Source organism: Pinus tabuliformis, chromosome 4_2 (assembly GCF_031772625.1).
Source record: "Pinus tabuliformis cultivar Carrire ecotype Pingquan chromosome 4_2, CPIR1, whole genome shotgun sequence".
In the NCBI taxonomy this organism is placed as follows: domain Eukaryota; kingdom Viridiplantae; phylum Streptophyta; class Pinopsida; order Pinales; family Pinaceae; genus Pinus; species Pinus tabuliformis.
Window position 1 is genome coordinate 814,126,262 of NC_142304.1, and position 14,956 is coordinate 814,141,217.

A 14,956-nucleotide genomic window follows, 5' to 3' on the forward strand; every position below is an offset into this window, starting at 1 on the left:
ATCTTGGAATTAAATCTCTGTCTACGTAAATATAACAACTAATTACATAATGAGTCTCTTTGTCTCTCAAGCCTATTCTTCTAATAATAGTGGCCTCTTTTTCACACTCTGCCCGCAAGCTTACAATCACACTCTCCTTAGCTGGCTGGCTGGCTAGCTAACCTATCCAACCTCCCCCTTTTTCTCTTTTCAATACATTATTAGTAGTTTCTTTATATTTGAGGAACTGTTCCTCAGTAACTTTTCAGTTGCTCAACAGTTTCTTCAAACAAGTTCCTAACTAATCCTAACTTGATTTGTTTGCCTAATTTTAAAACTAATAATGGTTGAGTTAGCCTCAATGTTAAATGAAATACTAAATAGATTCCCTATCTACGCTTGCTAAGAAATAAATATTGTTTTACATGAAATTTTACAGTGGCCCCTTCTTAGCTAATGTCTAGACCCTTAGGTCCGATTAGTTACTTCGAGCTTGATCTTTGAGAGCCAATGCTCCTACATCAGACTCCCAATGTTGAAAACATTTATGGTCTCCTGATCATGTGACTTCATGTGTTGATAGGAAACCTCCAGTGTCCCAAACTTTGGTTTGTAGTTGTCTGAATGCTTTGCACCTTTTTTGTTGTTGTATGTCACCTGTCTTCTGTTTCCTCTTCCTCTCATTGTCAATCAGTTTCAAGTTCGGATTGATCATTCTTCCTGTTGCTTTCAACCTCCTCCATATGAACTGCTTCATCATTAATTGCCGTAACTCTTCAATATCCATCTCTAGCATATCTTTGGGCTGGTCCATATTCTGCCATTCACTGTTACTTCTTTCTCTCTGCTTCAGGTTGTTGTTGCTGTCCACTAACTTTTCAAATTCCTGTTGGTTACTTCCACTGTGTAGTTGTTGGTTCCTTACTATCACCCTTACATCCTTACCCTCTTTCATGATTGTCTCTTTCTGCATTGAATCATGACTTTCCAACGTTCTCTCCAGCAATTGAACATCTATGTTCCATGGATTAAAGTCTTCCATAGAATATTCTTCTTTCATCTTTATTTGGCTGCTCATTTGTGCCAAATTTCCTCTAGCGTCTGCAACTAAACTTGCACTCATAAAACAATTGTTAAAATCAAAAACATAAGGCCTTGGTGCCTCTTCTTCCTTTGGCAACAACTTAGTTTGCTGCTCTAATTCTTCCTCCTCTGTCAGCACATGAGAGTGCTTTTTTCAATTCTCAAAAGAATTCATGAGACTGTCAGCTAATCTCTCCTCCACATCATCTGCTCCAATGATGTCTTCCTGTCTTTGTTCACTGTAGTGAACTCCTTCTGCAACTTCCACTTGTTGCTTCATATCCTTCTCCACTTCTTCTTTCTTTTGGCCATCATCATAAGCCAAAATTTATTTACTCTTACCCCTTACAATATGTTGAAAAGCAATACTTTTCCCCAACTGTGTATGGACATTTATATGAGACCTAGCTATCCCAACTTCTTTCGGAATAGAGTTTAGATTCTGCATGTCTTCTTCCTCCTTGATGACAATGTCAGCAAATTTTCCTTCCTTACATGTTCCACCTGCAAACATACACAAGTTATCAAATTTAACACCATAAGACCTCTTGGCCTCACTTGAAGTTTTAGTCTTCAAGTCTTCCTCCTGATACTCACTTATTCTAAGTAATTCTTCCTTCAGTTGAGCATTCATCATTTGCTCTTTCCTCCTCTGTAACTCTTCTTCCAGAGCTATCCTTGTCTCATCATCTGCAGTAATATTCTCCTGCATTTGTTCTTCATCAATAACATTAATCAAATTCATTTGATTACCTTTCTGAGACAATATTCCTTCATTCTTCATCAGAATAAGATCCTGATCCCCCATCTCTATGACAGCTTCCATAGACTCATCCATAGACTCTTTCTTCTGTATCCAGTCAAATTCTTCTTCTTCTGAGAAGTTTTCTTTGTCACCTTTTACTTCTAGATCTTCATCTATTCTGAAGATATCTTCAAAAGGTTTCTTTTCTCCTACAATACCTGCCATCATACACAAACTATCAGTTTGAACAACATAAGACCTTGTGGTCTCACTTGATGCTTCAGTCATCATGTCTCCTTGTTATTCTAAATCCTTCATGTGATTCATAAGATCTTCTACAAATCTCCAGTCTTCAACTTCACCCAGAATTTCACTCTGTTCTGGTTTACAAATGGATTCTTCCATTTCCAACTCTGCCTCTCTAAGTTCTTCCACTAGGCTCTTCACTTGCCTCTGCTATAGTCTTCTATGTAGCTTAGACCACTTCACTGCCTTTTTCCTCAAGGCCCAACCTTGTCTTTGGCTTTCCTCTAGCAGCATTGTTAACACATTGAGTTGTTCTTTCATCTCTGCAATTTCCTTGTCAATTTCCTCTTGCCTCATCCTCTTTCCATTTTCCTTGGCATTCTCTTTCTTCATCTTTCTTCTGTTGTGGTCTTCTTCAGAACCTCTGTTACCTCTATTATGACTATCAGTAGTCATCTTCTTCTCCATCTTCATGAGTTTCTCATTCATTCACTATGAGCTGCACTAAAGCCTCTGCAACAACAAGTCCTCCTTGTTGCAACCTACCTCACCAAGCTTTCCTCTGAACTTGGCCTTTTGGCAAGCACTAGTTCTCTATCTCTGGAACCTCTTTGAGCACTTTTCTCTACTCCTTCTAGGCTTCAACTCATCTGCCTCTTCTACGAACACAACTGTCCTCTTGTACTTCAATCACAATTGAAATATTAGGTTCTGACCACCTTTTTCTTCACTCAGAAACTCTTACCAGCTTTCTTCATCCTTTAGCAATTCTACCCACATCCTTTGTGGAATTTCCTTTGTGAGCTGCAACACTACCTCTGTGGTAACAAGTCTCCTTCTTGCTACATATGCCTCACTAAGTTTCTTTCCTCTGAGCTTAGTCTGTTAGCATTTCTCTGGTTCTTTCCTCTGAAACCAATTTGGCACTCCTTGCTCTAGGTTGCTGCAATTCCCTCACTTTCTTATGCTGTTACCTGTGTATTAGTATAAAAACATGCATTCTCCAATCTTCAATCAGATCAAAACAAAACATATCATCTCACCTTTTCAGGATCTCTGCATGATCTTGTTCCACCATTCTCCTGCACTTTTAATGGATTGTTCTCTGTCTCCTTACATCTGCAAGTTCTGTTGCACATCACCTCTATGTGCTTACCATTTGTTAGATTAAAATTTGATCTCCTCTTATCTCCATAAACATCTTTACACATAACTCTGTTCTAAGTTTTCTACAAAGAACTTTAACTACTCTGATAGCAATTGATGCAGGGGATACCCTGCATATACCCACAGTGTGCATATAGTATGCAGAAATTTGTTTCTCCCTAGGAAACTCAATTCTCTATCGAGTCAAGCCTTCATTACTTAAGGAATGATTAAAGCCCCCTTTATTAATATCTCTATGGAAAGATTCATTACAATAGCCCAATCTTTCCCTTAATTAATCCTTCTTTCCATTGGGACTCTATAACTCCTCTTAATGCTTCATTAATCCTTAATTAACCCTTAAGCCCGCATATATAACTAAAAGCCCACATTTTACTTTGATAATGTTGGACTTACCCTTAAATAACCTCATATCGCGCTTTATTCTATTACAAACAATTTATAATAGAAATCCTTTGTAAACATGCCTTTCCGCTTTTATACAGTATTTTCTCATTTTTCGATGCATGCCTTTATCACCAATCGCAATCGGGGTTCTACACGGTCACAATACGCATTCCTCCTCCACATCTAATATGAAATAACCAGATTTCAATATAACTTAACCACGCTTAATGCTTCATTGGATCCACTTCATATTGCTTGTTGCAATCCTTTTTCGGCTTATACAACTCCGTTGAATGTTTGCGATGCGAACACTTCGCTTTATTGCAATCGCTTATTGCCAAGGTTAATCACTTCTCAACGAAACATTGTGATTCAATCTCCTCCGTTGGTCCTCTTCTCGATCTGACAGTTAACAATGATGTTGCATGATCGCAATCGCTAATCGCTCTGGCCGGGCTCATTCACTCATGAGGCTCTCCTCTGATGCGATATTAACTGCTCCACTCCATTCTCTGCAATCTAATCTCGTCCGTTGATCTATTAGATATAATGGCTTCTGTGAAATAAGGCTTCACTTCTTTGTTCTTCCTTTATACTTGGATTTACGCCTTTCCTTTAGTGTTTCACTGTGGTTTTCGAGTTTCTTCCATGGTTCTGGGTCTTCTTCTGTTCCGCTGCGCAATCCCTCCTAAGCTTAACACCACGTGATTCTTTCATCACTATCCCTCCAGAGTATTATCTTAATATTTCAAATGGATTCTGCGATCCATCATGATTCCATTGAATCATTCCTCTTCTCCGATTTCGATGAAGTCTGCCTGCACACATCTACTATACGAAATTCCATGATTCATTCATAATTCAATGTTCGATATTCAAAACACACATTTGTATAATATTGGAATTAAATCTCTGTCCGTGTAAATATAACAATTGATTACATAATGAGTCTCTCTATCTCTCAGGCCTATTCTTCTAATAACAGTGGCCTTTTTTTCACACTCTGCTTGCAGGCTTACAATCGCACTCTCCCTGGTTGGCTCACTGGCTAGCTAACCGATCCAACCTCCCCCTTTTTTTCTTTTCAATACATTATTAGCAGTTTCTTTATAGTTGAGGAACTGTTCCTCAATTACTTTTCAGTTGCTCAATAGTTTCTTCAAACAAGTTCCTAACTAATCCTAACTTGATCTGTTTGCCTAATTTAAAAACTAATAATGGTTGAGTCAGCCTTAATGTTAAATGAACCACTAAATAGATTCCCTATCTACGCTTGCTAAGAAATAAATATTGTTTTACATGAAATTTTACAATGGCCCCTTCTTGGCTAACGTCTAGACCCTTAGGTCTAACTAGATACTTCGAGCTTGATCTTTGAGAGCCAATGCTCCTACATCAGTGACATTATGAACAAATTCTCAAGCCATCTTCTCCTTTTTCAATATGTTAGAGCCTAGATTTACCTCAGGCTGAAAAGGTAAGGTTCTAGGTCCACATCAAACCACGCTCAGCCTCGTAGCTAGCCCTACGAGGATAAGAGAGGGCTCTCTCCGGGTCAATTTCAGCAAAATATAATCAGATGGGACTTGAGATGAGTGATTTAACAACTCATCTTAGGCTAGGTCTGAAGTGCAAGGATTTGATTTGATTGTTTTGGGGGTTTTTTGTTGGAAAAATGGAAAGGCAAATTTGGGTTCAGGGATGAGGCCAAATTTTTGCAGAGTTCCAGCGGGGGAAAGGTAGGCAGTAATTTTGATGCTTTAGATGAAATGAATGGATAGAAAAGACCGCTGAGGAGTTGAAGAGGGCAACAGGCTACAAGAAACCTCTCCAAATAGATGAAAATATGTAAAACTTAACAAAGTTCCAGGCAGAGCACCATAAGTTAATGAATTCTACCTTTGTCACTCAATTTGTTTAGTTTCAGAAGCAAAGAGAAGGGAAACAGCATACATAAGAGATCAATGAACTTATAATTACGTGAAGAAAAACACCATCAAAACACATAGCCACAAGGATCCTAACAAGTGATGCAAAACCCTGGTCTTTCCTTTGCCAAAAATGCAGAAATCAGATGTACAATGAAGTGCCAAGCAATCCCAAGTGTCCAACCCTGAAAATGACTGAGAAATTACATGATATAGACAATCCTAAATCCTTCCCATGCCTCTAGGGGTCAAGCTCATCATTTTAGGAGCTGTTTCAACCAATTCTAAACAAGGCACTGAAATCTAGGTAGTCAAACAACTTGCCTCTATATGTTAGGAAACTGATTCATTCACTCACATTTCACCTTTTGGTGAATGAATCTTCTAGAACAAGTAAAAATGTGCCAAAATTACATCATGGTCATGAAATTACATCCAAATAGATCAAGAGTTACATGAAAATGTGAAACTAGTCAAAACTGGGTGAATTTCTGAGCTGAAGAGTGAAAATGAGGCCAAATTTCTCTATGCGCCGCGCCCAATATCTCTATGCGTAGTGAAACTTTGGAGCTGATTTTGAGGCACTTTCCGAAGTCCAAATTGAGCCCAAGATAGCTTATTGGAAAGCCCTACCTGTCTACTTTCCAACCAAGTGGAATTTCTAGATTTGGATGTCATTTATCCCTCCAAAACATCAATCTCCCAATACTAGTGCTTGTGTGTGCAAAAGGTGGCAGAAAGGCCATTTTCAAGGTGTTTTTGACCCTTTAGGCATCCCAGAACTTGATGAAATCTCTCAACCATTCCTGAGCATGCATAATTTATCATAAAAAACCCAAAAAATATCAATTTTTCCTCCAAAATATTTCCCAATCATAAGCGCGCGCCAAGTGGCGCTATGCGTTGGGCTAGAAAATCTGTTTTGTGACCAAAAAAATTCAAAGATGACAAAATTTTCTCCAAATTCCTTGAAATTTGGGTTGTAGGTCCATCATTGAGTATCCTGCTCAGCCAAAGAAGCTTCGGCCAAGATTCGGAGCCGATCATGCGTTTTGCGCCTCCTCAGTACCCTCCTGGTGTATGCAGTTCCGTGGTGCAATTACTATCTTGTTCATATGATGAATCCGTGTTCATCATGGTATTGCAATGTGTATGAAAAGTGTATGTTTGATTGGTTGAAAATGAGAAATGAAGACTTGATGTCTTTGTCTCCAAGTGCCAAATATGCCAAAGGGAAATGAGGGACTGTGAGAAATATGGAACAGTGGATATAGTGGACAGTGGGAAAAATATGATTCAATCAAGTGAAGATGAGGACAATCACTTAACTGTGTTTTGGAATTGGGATTTGGGGATTTTAAAAGTGAAATGAAAGAGGGAGAGTGATAGGGAATGATAGGCTTGGTAGCACAATAGTTAATCAAATCCTAAGCAGCAAGGGTTTTCAAATGGTAGGGTTTGATTGTTTTTTACAAGTACCACAAAAAAAACATCAACTTGGCTAGCAAACGGTATTTGAAGGCTCTACCCTATTTCTTTCAAGACCATTCCATGCGATTTCGGGCAATTGGAGAGAGTTTGGGCAAGTTTCGAGCCCTCTGGCTGTATGCGCCGCACACCCAACCCAATGCGCCGTGCCTCACCAGTGCGTCGTGCCTGTGTAAAAATGCACTAAGTTTTGAGGCCCACTACACCGCGCCTCACCAGTGCGCCGCGCCTCCTATCCAGTGCGCCGCACCAGCAACTTACAGTAATTTTTTACCCAAGCTTCACACTTATTCACCCAAATCGTTTAGCTTTGGTTCTCTTTTCTTTCTTACGTGTAAATGAACTATTGAAGCACAAGAATATCCCCTATGGCATGGACTTTGATTCTTCATTTGGCAAACCCACTTTTGTAATCTTGCAGACTTTGGCACTTTCGCATAACTCTGTTTTTGCTTCCACTTGGATTTTTGGTTGAACGATGAAACTCGTCTTTCTGTGCAGGGATAGCTATCATTGGATTCGGCAAAGGAGACCAGGGCTGCGCTTGAAGAATTTCACAACTGAAGGAGCTTTGAGAATTACATATTAGATAAAATGGACGATTTTTCTTCAAAATAGAGTTTTGAAGAAGAATCATGATCAAGCATATTGACAATAAAATTATATCATGAAAACTTATTGGAGACATCCTCATGGCCTGCTGGCATTATTTGACATTCTGAAGACCAAACCCTAGACCTAATGACTGAAATGACTCTTGTTTGACCACGAGAACAAACAAGATTGTACATGACTATAAAAATGATTTTGATGAATAGAAACATATCAACAGGTACATGACATGAGGGGTATGAGTGAAAAGACCCTTCTGTCAAGAGAACGATGCTCCTAGTGGAATGCAGATGATCGAACTGAATGAGACCCCTAAAATGAAATACAACAAAAGAGATTTTGATCGCTAACAGAGGGATGAAAAGACCGACTCTAACATTGGCTCCAATGGGGATGGTAGCTCCTTGGAGGTGCCAAGAACTGCAGATCTTTGGGAGAGCAGACAGTGCCTTCATCCATTGGGCAACAGAGTCAAAACATAAAAACTGACATTATGCAAACTGACTCTGACTCAAGGCTAAGACCAAAAACCATAATAAAATCAAACATGACTAAAACATAACTAACAAACTGGAAAGATGCTCATAATTAAGCTTATTCATCAAACCTACTCTAATTACTCTTTTCACCACCCGATCAAGTGAAATGGAACAACCAATGCAACCAAGAAAGTATTCCGACTGGTATTTGATTTCTTCCCAAATGTTTTCTGATGTGCAGGTAAAGGAAAGAATCGAAAGGCAACTCCCATGGAAACTTGGGATCAAGTTGAGTAATGATAAACTTGCAAAGCGTGAATTGATTAGATGACTTCAAGAATACTGCGAAAGGATCTTCATAAACATCGCTATTGATTTCCATTAACACATTACTGCTCTGGTCCAAGTAGTCTTCATAATTGGATATTAAGATTTTCCTCACATATGTGTTGTCTTTCTTTGGTGATAGCAGCAGGCTATCAAAAGGATCCTGAATTTCGTGAATAACCAAACTCTGTTGTTGATTCCAAATAGAACAAAAGTCTCCTTTATCAATCTCCTCATATGACTGCAAACCTTGGTATGGGGTATGCAATGAACAATCGGTTAAACAAGACAATGAAGGTGACTTTTGAATAAGATTATTATCAACATTATTTTCTGGCACATGGTTAGCCAATGGGGAAGAACTTTTACAGCAAACATCATCCAACACACGAGCAATAGGATCATCAAAAATTTGAGAAGACTGCTGCGATGTATCCATTAAAACTGTATGACATCCTACTGGCTATTCATATTTTTCTTTAGAGATATTACGAAGATTCTGCCTTATAAATTGAAATGCTTCGAAACAAAAGGGTACAGAATCCTCTTGCATCATTAGATCATGTATTTCAAATTCCACGCCTTCATCTATAATCTGATCTTCAATTGCATTTGGTGGCTGCAAATCTGGTGTTAGGGAGGGTTTTGTATCCAAAATGATTTCATCAATCATTTCAGGGGAAGATTTCTCATTAACAACTTGCTCAAGTATTTCACTATCTATCTCATCCTCAACATTAAAACTGAGAGATTGTTGATTTCCTATAGGTTGTTCATTTGAAGATTTACTATGCAATTTACCCTTCAAAAACTGAAATGATTGAAAACAGAAAGGTAGGGAATCTTCTTGTATCATTTGATCATATGTGTCAGCTTCCATGTCTTCATGTCCAACTTGACAATCAATGGCATTTGGGGGATGCAAAGCTGAATATGAGAAGTCAGAAACAAATTTTTCATCGCCCTCAAGAGGGTCCAAATCAAGACTTGTTGACAGTTGATTTCTGATTACATGGAAATTGTCTCTGATGAACTGAAATGAATCAAAACAAAAAGGCAAAGATCCTTCACTTACTTCAAAATTTACTGCACTTTCCTTGTCATTGTCATAGCTGATATGCATCGGTTGATCACTGTACTCGAGCTGCTAAAAGTGAACTTATTCCTCCCACAAACTAGCTGTTGATTTGTCTGCAAGATTAGCTTCTGTTTGGAGAACATAATCATCATCATACTGATCAAACTAAGGCAAATCATCAGTATAAAACACATCATCAAGCATACATGTCATATCAACAGATCTCTCTTCTCCAAGATGATCTATAAGACAATCATTATCAGATCTATGACAACTGGGATAAGAAACAAAATGTCTTGGATCAGCCACTTGTTCATGAACGTCATTTTCATTTTTTGCAGTCATTTTCTGCACCATCTCTTCTACTTCACTTACCAAAAAATCAAGCTTTACCTCTAGAGATGTTGATTCCTCCGGATATATGTTTTTCATCTCTTCTTCTTTCAACCTTGTCCTTCGGATCAACAGATGAGCCTCTATATTTACTGCATTGTTCTACATCTCCTCAAGTGTTGCGACATTCCTTTCTCTCAGCTGAAAATCCATTTCCGGATCAAAGGTGCCCGGGTAGTGCAAGAGAGGAGATCTAGGAGGAGGCCTTATATCAACTGGCACTGAATAATAAACTTGATTAAATCTGGCTGAAAATTGTTGTACTGTCTCCCTTGGCAATCTTTTCAGCTGGTTATACTCTTCTATAATCAAGAAAGGGTTTTGTCTTACCACCCACCTGTCGAGGAAAACTTTAACGAACTGCTGGAAATCTGAGATGCTCGCATCAGGCAGAGTTTTGAACCAAATCTTGACTTTGCCTTGCAAAGAAAGAGAAAAAATACTTATACTGACATCTTCTTCATCAACTTCAAAAAGGTCTAGAAAAGTCTCAACATTCTGCACATGTTGCTCAGCATTGACATTCTTACATTCACCGTCAAATCTTGGTAAATATAGATAATAATTTGCAGGGAAAGCATGGAGTACAGAAGGTAAAACAAGAGGTTTATACCTATCTGGGACTATAAAAGGTGTAGGAGTATATACAAGAGCTATGGGATCATTTTTGTTTTCTTTAGGCTCATCACTCTGAAGAGAGTCATCATAAGATGTGGGAAAAGTAAGGAGGCCAGGATCAAAGGGAAACTTAGTATTTACACTTTTTGAATAGGTCAAGTGAAGATTTTGATCACCTTTTCATACAACAAATCTTGAAAAACTTTCAGGACAGCTTCAAGAACAACAAATACGTAATTTACAAGAAAGAAGACTAGATCCAGAATACCATTCCACTTTGGATACCCGAACTTTTTGTAAGATCCTTCCATTTTCTCAGAGAAGAGTTAGTCCTCCAGTGGAGTCTCTACATTGAGTTGGAGTCACCAGGTGAATGATTTCAGCCTTCTTATGTCTGATCGTTGTCCACCATCAACCATCAGATCTAACTTGATACATGTACTGGGGTGATCGTTTAGATCAGATGTTCAGTTTATAAACTAGACCAGAGATTGATTGAAGCAGATTTTATCTACTTTAGCTAATGCAAAGCAAGAGCGTTTCGAAGGCTACCTGGCTAACTTCAGGCTCTATCTGTAGTCTACAAAGCCAAACAATGAAAATAAACTTTCTTCCCCAGTATGGTCGCCACTATGTTAGAGCCTAGATTTACCTCAGGCTGAAAAGGTAAGCTTCTAGGTCCACATCAAACCACGCTCAGCCTCGTAGCTAGCCCTACGAGGACAGGAGAGGGCTCTCTCCGGGTCAATCTCAGCAAAAGATAATCAGATGGGACTTGATATGAGTGATTTAACAACTAATCATAGGCTAGGTATGAAGCGCAAGGATTTGATTTGATTGCTTTAGGGGTTTTTTGTTGGAAAAAGGGAAAGGCAAATTTGGGTCTGGGGATGAGGCCAAATTTTTGCAGAGTTCCAGTTGGGGCAAGGTAGGAAGTAGTTTTGATGCTTTAGATGAAATGAATGGATAGAAAAGACTGTTGAGGAGCTGAAGAGGGAAATAGGCTGCAAGAATCCTCTCCAAACAGATGAAAATATGTAAAACTTAACTAAGTTCCAGGCAGAGCACCATAAGATAATGAATTCTACCTTTGTCACTCAATTTGTTTAGTTTCAGAAGCAAAGAGAAGGGAAATGGTATACATAAAACATCAATGAACTTACAATTACATGAAGAGAAACACCTTCAAAACACAGAGCCACAAGGATCCTAACAAGTGCTGCAAAACCCTGGTCTTTCCTTTGCCAAAAATGCAGAAATCAGATGTACAATGAAGTGCCAAGCAATCCCAAGTGTCCAACCCGGAAAATGACTGAGAAATTACATAATATAGACCATCCTAACCCACTCCCATGCCTCTAAGGGTCGAGCTCATCATTCTAGGAGTTGTTTCAACCAATTCTAAACAAGGCACTGAAATCGAGGTAGTCAAACAACTTGCCTCTATATGTTAGGAAACTGATTCATTCACTCACATTTCACCTTTTGGTGAATGAATCTTCTAGAACAAGTAAAAATGTGCCAAAATTACATCATGGTCATGAAATTACATCCAAATAGATCAAGAGTTACATGAAAATGTGAAACTAGTCAAAACTGGGTGAATTTCTGAGCTGAAGAGTGAAAATGAGGCCAAATTTCTCTATGCGCCGTACCCAAAATCTCTATGCATAACACAACTTTGGAGCTGATGTTGAGGCACTTCCCGAAGTCCACATTGAGCCCAAGATAGCTCGTTGGAAATCCCTTCCTGTCTACCTTCCAACCTAAGTGGAATTTCTAGATTTGGATGTCATTTGCCCCTCCAAAACTTCAATCTCCCAAGACTAGCTCCTGTGTGTGTAAAAGGTGGCAGAAAGGCCATTTTCAAGGTGTTTTTGACCCTTTAGGCATCCCAGAACTTGATGAAATCTCTCAACCATTCCTGAGCATGCATAATTTATAATAACAAACCCAAAAATATCAAGTTTTCCTCCAGAAGATGTCCCAATCATAAGCGCGCGCCAAGTGGCGCTACGCGTTGGGCAGGAAAATCTGTTTTGTGACCAAAAAAATTCAAAGATGACAAAATTTTCTCCAAATTCCTTGAAATTTGGGCTGTAGGTCCATCATTGAGTATCCTGCTCAGTCAAAGAAGCTTCGGCCAAGATTCAGAGCCGATCATGCGTTTTGCGCCTCCTTAGTACCCTCCTGGTGTATGCAGTTCCATGGTGCAATTACTATCTTGTTCATATGATGAATCTTTGTTCGTCATGGTATTGCAATGTGTGTGACAAGTGTATGTTTGATTGGTTGAAAATGAGAAATGAAGACTTGATGTCTTTGTCTCCAAGTGCCAAATATGCCAAAGGGAAATGAGGGACTATGAGAAATATGGAACAATGGGTATAGTGGACTGTGGGAAAAATATGATTCAATCAAGTGAAGGTGAGGACAGTCACTTAACTGTGTTTGGGAATTGGGATTTGGGGATTTTAAAATTGAAATAAAAGAGGGAGAGTGATAGGGAATGATAGGCTTGGTAGCACAATAGTTAATCAAACCCTAAGCAGCAAGGGTTTTCAAATGGTAGGGTTTGATTGTTTTTTACAAGTACCACAAAACAAACATCAACTTGGCTAGCAAACAGTATTTGGAGGCTCTACCCTATTTGTTTCAAGACCATTCCATGTGATTTCGGGCGATTGGAGCGAGTTTGGGCAAGTTTCGGGTCCTCTGGCTGTATGCACCGTGCACCCAGCCCAGTGCACCGTGCCTCACCAATGCGCCGCGCTTCCTATCCAGTGCGCCGCGCCAGCAACTTACAACAATTTTTTACCCAAGCTTCACACTCATTCACCCAAATCGTTTAGCTTTGGTTCTCTTTGCTTTCTTGCGTGTAAATGAACTATTGAAGCACAAGAATATCCCCTATGGCATGGACTTTGATTCTTCATTTGGCAAACCCACTTTTGTAATCTTGCAGACTTTGGCACTTTCACATAACTCTGTTTTTGCTTCCACTTTGATTTTTGGCTGAATGATAAAACTCTTGTCTTTTTGAGCAGGGATAGTTATCATTGGATTCGGAAAAGGAGAGCAGGGTTGCGCTTGAAGAATTTCACAACTGAAGGAGCTTTGAGAATTACATATTAGATAAAATGGACGATTTTTCTTCAAAACAGAGTTTTGAAGAAGAATCATGATCAAGCATATTGATGATAAAATTATATCATGAAAACTTATTGGAGACATCCTCATGGCCTGCTGGCATTATTTGACATTCTGAAGACCAAACCCTAGACCTAATGACTGAAATGACTCTTGTTTGACCACGAGACCAAACAAGACTGTACATGACTTTAAAATTGGTTTTGATGAATAGAAACGGACCAACATGTACATGACATGAGGGGTATGAGTGAAAAGACCCTTCCGTCAAGAGATCAATGCTCCTAATGGAATGCAGATGATTGAACTGAATGAGACCCCTACAATGAAATGCAACAAAAGAGATTTTGATCACTGACAGAGGGATGAAAAGACTGACTCTAACACAATACACTATGAGTGAGAAGGCATGTAGTCATATTTTTGGCATTCTTGAATAACAAAGAAATTTAAACATTTTTCTATGGTATTTTGTATTTGTAAATTAAGGAGTTTCTTTTCAAAAAATGGGTTGGAAGAAAAGAATTTTTTGTGCTAACAAGTGTGAAATTTCGTCCATGAAACGTCAACCTCAATTAAAGGCATTACTATGAATTCCATAAATAGCTGGAAAATTTCCGTAGTAATTATGGCTACTAGTCCTTTATTGTAGCAATTGGAGGATTATCAAATATTTTCCTCCACTAGCTTGTGGAAAACATTTAGTTTAAATATGCTAAAGTTGTGAGAATTATAAAGTATGATTGAGAACCATTTTAGATAGATTTGTTATATTTTGTAGAATAATAATTACAATTCAACTAATTTTTTTTCTTTTTAACAATTCATTAAATCCTAGTCCATATTTTCTCTATGCAACATTTCTCCATAACAAATAAGGATGTTGAAATATATCCAAATAGTGAGTATGATGGAACACCATTTGCAACAATTGTGTATTGAATTAATGATATTTGGATGCAACAATAGAAAGAAAAACCAAATATGAACCATAGTGAAAGCGTAATAAATCATTGAATATAGAAAATATTGAAGCATCATAATCTAAAACATGGTAAAATTTGTGAATTATATAAAGCAAAATGCTAGCATCCATCAATAAAACAAAGTAAATGCCTGCTTAAAAGTGAAATTTTTACCCATAACATTCAAATTAAGGGTTTATTACAAAAGGGTAAATGTTTTTTCTACATGTATTTGATGCTCCATGTATATCTATCCTTTAATCTCTATGCATGCATAGACTACAAGGACAATACTAGTTGAATCAATATAA

At 38.3% G+C, this 14,956-nt stretch overlaps 1 protein-coding gene across 1 annotated transcript in view; it reads right to left on the reverse strand.

The window, feature by feature from the left end:
* Positions 1–1,390: 1,390 nt before the first annotated feature.
* LOC149172170 (uncharacterized) overlaps positions 1,391–14,956 on the reverse strand; it is a 30,716-nt gene continuing 17,150 nt past the window's right edge. Inside the window, exon 2 of the mRNA XM_089426228.1 lies at positions 1,391–1,566. Within this exon, the coding sequence (XP_089282354.1) occupies positions 1,391–1,566 (176 nt within the window). The remainder of the gene's footprint in view (positions 1,567–14,956) is intronic.